The following is a 6,000-nucleotide window of genomic DNA, read 5'->3' on the forward strand; positions in this document are numbered from 1 at the left end:
ATTTATTATTATAAGGCTTATAGTTAATATAAATTTAAAGGGAAATTTAGTAATAATTAATAAAAATTCAATTCTAAGTAATAAACTTAACTGCATTTATATATACAGATAAAATGAAATTATTTTTAGGCTATAATCTAATACACATAATGTATTATGGAACTATGTAAGACTTTAATATTAATGCCCATCTAATTAGAAGTAAAAAAGGTTTATATAACTTTATAATAAGTACAAACATATTTTATTGTTTCCTTACTAATGGGTTTGGGTGTTTATTTGGGCTTATGTATGGGTTTTAACGGGTTCCTGACTAATTGTTGTTTTAGTCTGCTTGTGGACCACTTGGAGGATTATGAGTTATGCCAGTAGACAAATTGCTTTTCCTGGGACCTGAGCTTTGGAGGATTATGAGTTATGACACCTATCGAATTAATAGAACTTATCGAATTAAGGAGATGAAGAAACACTTTGTAAAAACATGTTTTTTTTTTTGTAAAGACTTTGTAATAACATATTGCTGTTTCTTGTTTTTCGAAAAAAGCATACAACATACTGTATTTTTACAACACATCCTTGGAACTCAAAACAGGTGACACATACAAATATATATGGTGGTTATAATATTTTCAAATCAAGATCAGCTCTCTGCAGTAGAGAGAGAGAGAGAGACGAATCATATAGAACAAGGTCTCATTCCAATCCTAACCTAATAAGAATCCATCACTCTCGCTTCCTTTGTCTTCTAAGGACCAGACTGTATTCTCCCTATGTTATGCGGATAAGGGTAAGAAGAATGGTTCAAAGACGAGATGTCACCGTTTTGAGTCTCGTTCTGAGTTTCTCTCGGTGCATACTGATTCAAACCGCCGTTTAAGCTAGCATAGTACGATGCAACGGGAGCAGCATGAACAAACCTGAAACCGACTCCATTTGGGTGAGTTTGGTTGATGAGCTGTTGTTGATTCTGATGCTGACGCTCGTTGGAAGTGTGGTCAGGTCCATCAGACGAGATTCCAACACCAAGATTGAGGCTGACGGTGTCTGTTTCACCTGGTCTGAACCGAGGCTGGTTGTCATGATGATTGCTGCTAGACTTTGAAGTGGGGACATCGTGATTGTGTTTGCCTTCGTATGTTGTTATAACAGCTTTCGGATCATGTGATGCCCTCTCCACGTGTTTTCTCACTGGGCATCCAGGCGCTGTGCACTTGTAATAGCTCCTACAAAAAGCCAAGGGAATCAACACTTTATGCACAAACCAAAAACAACTAGCACTTGAAGACAAAGACATCTTGAACTGCAAGTTTTGCTTGTGTGTGTCCACTTGTGGAGAAAGAGTTTTGTGGTTGTACGAACCTGGGATTTGGGTTTCCTCTTACGACCTTCTGCCCATACTTACGCCACCTATAACCATCATCAAGTATGTCAACCTCACTCAGAGTTTGAACAACAACACGAGGCTCCCGGATAGGTTTCACAAGTGGAGTTATCTCCATGGTCCCATCCAACCTCCTGCATAAAGTTAGAAGAATGTTAAATCACTGTTTCAAACAAATCACCTGAATCCTTATATTCTAATAATACCTCCGTTTTGTATATGGATCATCTTCATCCTGGTCATCTTTACTCTTATTTGACACTGCAACTTCTCCACCATCCTCAGTTGTAGGAGGTACCTCAGGGTTACCAACTTGCTCAATGGCTTGTGACAAGTTGTACACGCTCTTCTCTGTATTCATAAATACTGTCAAGGAGAATAAGTGAAATCTTGTCTGTCATTGGAGGATACTTACCTACTCTTTCTTCTTGTGCAGACATACCAAGACCACAAGAGTTTCGTCGACCAGGTTGAGGCTTAGGATGGTCATGCGTACCCTTGTAAATAATATCTGTGATCTGGCCATCATAAGACCTTTCAAATAATTTTTTCACTTCGCAATTAGGATGAGTACATTTATAATAGCTCCGAGGGAATTCACTCCCTTTGACATGCTTTTGACCATACTTTCTCCAGTTGTAACCATCATCTGCCAATACTGATGGTGCACTTCCCCTCGGATCATTTTGCGATGCCTGGACTGATTCATCTAGCTCAGATCCGGCCGGAATATCTGAGCTTTGAGTTGGCCGCCTTAGCTCACTTGAGTTAGCTGCAGCCTCACTGATCGAAGAAGGTGAGTGTGAGGATCCATAGCCCTGGCCTTGAAACTGGACTGCTGGCTCTCTCTTATGGTTGTCAAGCTCTGCATAAACCTTGAAATCAATAAAAATATTTAGACAATGCCACCACAGAACAGTATATACAAAGGTACTTAAGAACTCTAAAGCTTGTGGATATAAGGTTTCTTGTGATATAACATTCTAAGAAAAAACAAAATCACTTCTTGGGACAATAATACCATAGTGGAAGCAGGAGGTCTGAACTCAAATTCACTGGACTTTTGCTCGGTGCTGTCCTGATGGAATGGTCTTCCTGTATAAGAGCTTGAGCTAACGTGAACTGGTCGTGGTTTGAACAAAGAACCAGTAGTAGGGGAAGGTTCTGGCTGAAAATTCACATATAGAAAATTTCATATAAGTGGAAACATAAACCAACTATACCGTCACTTTTAGGTTTGAGCATAACTTAACCAAAGCCCCCATAAAACGAGATACCAACAGAAATCATTCAATACCTCTAATATAAGCAATGTGAAGATAAAAAGAGATGAAGAGAAAGATGATATATATAAAGAACTATGTAGCAGACACGAAAGGGTTTATTCGAGAGAACAATCTGAACGGATACAAATGCACCGATGCAGAGAGTATAAGGTAACGTGAAGAATGAGAATCTTCTCTGTTAACGTAAGCAAAGATAATCATAGTTTTTTTTAATAAGCACTTTGTGAAATGATTAAGAAACAAAAAATGCCATTTCCTTGTGAGCAAACAGGAAGCATCTTCCACCAAATTACAGAACCCAATTAAGAAACCCCCCACTACCACCACTACAACTAGAAGAATCCTAAAGGCTCCACTTAAAACCACAACATGAACAGTGATCCGAATCAGAATCTGAGGCAACGACAAAAAACTGGAAAAAAAAAAGTGGAACAATAATGTCAAAAGAAAACAAAACTACCTGTTTACTTTTAGTTTGGTTGCTACAAGAAAATCGACTGAATGCAATGTCCAATTTCGCGAAATTAAAAATCTATACTTTAGGTCTTAAAAAAATGCAATCAGGAATCCTAATTTCTCAATCGAAACCACAAAATGAGGTGAAAGAAGTAGAGAAAGAAGTAGCTATGTGCCTAAACCTTGATGTTGGAGATGAAAACGGGAGATTCCAGAAAGGAAGTGGGACTCAGACCAGGAGGAATCATGATGTCGGTAGACCTCGAGATCGGAAGCTTAGCTGGTGACATCAGCTTGTACCTCGCACCTCCACCACCATTGCCTCCTACTCCTCTGGATGAATCGTGCCTTGCCGTGGGATCTACCGGAAACTCCTTCCGGTCATTATTAACTTGGGGGTTCATTATGAAACGAAAGAAGGAAGCTCGGCTATGGCGGATTGATAGCTTTTTTTTTTGCTATTTCTCTCTAAAAGCTTGTGTTAGTGAAGATTTTGTAAGAAAGTAATCGACTTTCCGACCACTCTTTCAATTCATTGTTTTTGTCTTTTTTATATATTTCTTTCTCTTTTTTTTTTGTTCTTAACCTCCTTTTATTTTACTTTATCAATTTCTTATTTTCATATTAATTTGGAAACAAACAAGGAAATTCACGTTTCTCTTGATTTAAAAGAAGGAAATTAGCGGACCTTGTTAAGTAAAAAAACTTAAAACCAATATCATGTTTTCACAGTAACCAGTAACGATTGGTCATAATATTCAAATCATTAAATTGTGGATAGTCTCCTTATATTTTCGAGCTTTATTGGGCTAATGGCCACTATAACTAGCACAGTGCATAATATCTTAAGGACAACTAGATCATGGCCCATTGTAAAATGAGCAATTAGATCCAGTTGACACTAGCATTACGCTTTCCTCGACTAACACTATGATTAACATATAGCCCATTTGTAAGTTATGATTTATACAAACACAGTTGACCAACAAATTTTATGTGGGAACTCACATAATTATCTTGTTAGGGTAACTATATCGTATGATTTATTTATTTTTTGATAAAATATTAAATTTTAGGGCAATTTTCTTAAGTAGCCAATTTTTAAATTTTAGTCACAAAAGTAGGCCTCAGAAAAGAAAATGACCAAAATAACCTATTTTTATTTTGAAAATTTTACTTTTCATTTTTTATCTTTTTAAATTTGAAACCATATCCCTAAAATTCCACTGCTTAACTCTAAATCCTAAGTCTAGATTAGTTAACACTATGGTTTACCCTTTAATAAAACTTATTTTAGTCATTTTATTTAAAGCTATTTTGTGACAAATTTTTTTAAAAAATCTATCCTATGAAATTTCTCTAAATTTTATACTAATTTTTAGTTTTTGACAGAAATGTAGAGACAATACGAAGAAAACAGAAAACCAAAATCCAGAACAAAAAATAGTACACTAGGGAAAGTCAATATATTTTTGTATCGTATGCCAATTTTTATATCGTATATAGTTACTATTGTACTCTAGTAGAAATATTGGGATTGATTTAACCAGCCAATTTTATGTGGGAACCAAGTCAATATATTTTTGTTAAATTTACATTTTTAACTAATTATCTAATTAACTTGTTAAGGCAATTATTTCGTATGCTAGTCAATGTGAATTATATATTGAAACGTCGAAGTTTTGTATTTAAACGGAAGAAAATGAAAATACTCGACAATGATCTAGAACTAGAAGTGGTAAAGTTTGCCTGCATATTTACAAAGTTCAAGAACGTTGCTGTCCCTTCGCATGTCCACACCATCATCATGATTTTGATCAAACATTTGACCAATATAAAAGGTGGTTTCAATGTTTTAGTTTGGTGTACTTTAATTTTGAATTGTTTTAGGCAATACTATAGGCATATACTGAGGAATCCCTTATATATTAATTGAGAAACATTACAACCTTTAAGTGTAGCCACGTGTCATCACCAAAATGAAATTCAGAATCCTTAGAAAATATGTTGGTCCAATTAAGTATATATTATACTTTTCATTAAACTAATCATACAATTAATTAAAGTGTACAATTACTATTTTATTTTCTTTCCTTAAATAAAACCTACGGAATTACCAAATATGACTAATATATATATGACAATTAATGATTCTAATAATAAAGATTTGATAGCAATTTATATCCCATCCATTTCTTTTGTTTAATTTTATATTATTAAAATAAATTAAACAATCAAATTAGCTATGAAATTAAAATATAGATTTTTTCGTATATGTTATATTTTGAATTTTTAAAAATGACAAAATTACTAAAACTGTTAAAATTATTATGTTAAAAATTAATGATCAACGGTTTAACATTCCCTATATATTAATAGAGAAACATTTAAAAAGTTTAGAACCTGTAGTTTGTACTAATTAAAAAAGTGTCATGATAAGTTGTCACGTAACTTGAATGCAAATAACTAAAATGACACAAAAATGAGAAAAATATTGAAGATATATAGTATTGACAAGTGAACGTAAACTTCTCATAACCATAATTAACTTTTAAATTGCTAAATCATGATATAAAATGGAGCTGACATAGTTTCATTGTAACCAAATAGTAGGCATGAGATTCTTCGGCTTAAACGTTAGGTTTTTATGTGATAAATAATTTTTTTGTCTTAAAATATTTTTAAAAGTAGGACCAGTTCATTAGTAAACAAATTATGTAGTTAACAAAAAAAGTTTTAAAAAATTGTTTAAGAGCCAAATATTAATTCGATCAATAATATAAATTTATTTTCAATACGATATTTCTTAAATAATTTTCATATAAATTTACCCTGCGCAAGGCGCAGGTCTTATCCTAGTAGTGATCTTATTACTCA

At 33.8% G+C, this 6,000-nt stretch overlaps 1 protein-coding gene across 1 annotated transcript; it reads right to left on the reverse strand.

The window, feature by feature from the left end:
• Nucleotides 1-503: 503 nt before the first annotated feature.
• On the reverse strand, nucleotides 504-4,260 carry LOC103866419 (probable WRKY transcription factor 20). Its single transcript, XM_009144339.3, has 6 exons — nucleotides 3,306-4,260; nucleotides 2,403-2,549; nucleotides 1,797-2,256; nucleotides 1,588-1,732; nucleotides 1,360-1,515; nucleotides 504-1,223 (listed from the first exon to the last, which is right to left on the reverse strand). Exons 1-6 carry the CDS (start codon nucleotides 3,525-3,527, stop codon nucleotides 746-748), a joined length of 1,608 nt encoding a protein of 535 aa, XP_009142587.1. The 5' UTR covers nucleotides 3,528-4,260; the 3' UTR covers nucleotides 504-745.
• Nucleotides 4,261-6,000: the final 1,740 nt, after the last annotated feature.

This window comes from Brassica rapa, chromosome A01 (assembly GCF_000309985.2).
Source record: "Brassica rapa cultivar Chiifu-401-42 chromosome A01, CAAS_Brap_v3.01, whole genome shotgun sequence".
Taxonomy (NCBI): domain Eukaryota; kingdom Viridiplantae; phylum Streptophyta; class Magnoliopsida; order Brassicales; family Brassicaceae; genus Brassica; species Brassica rapa.

Bases quoted from the DNA above. Each gene is read 5' to 3' on its own strand.
- LOC103866419 (XM_009144339.3), bottom strand. From the start codon at position 3,527: ATGAACCCCCAAGTTAATAATGACCGGAAGGAGTTTCCGGTAGATCCC. The intron at 2,550-3,305 runs GTTTAGGCACAT...GTGAATTTTCAG, and splicing joins TTTTCATCTCCAACATCAAG to CCAGAACCTTCCCCTACTAC. The intron at 2,257-2,402 runs GTATTATTGTCC...ATTGATTTCAAG, and splicing joins GACCTCCTGCTTCCACTATG to GTTTATGCAGAGCTTGACAA.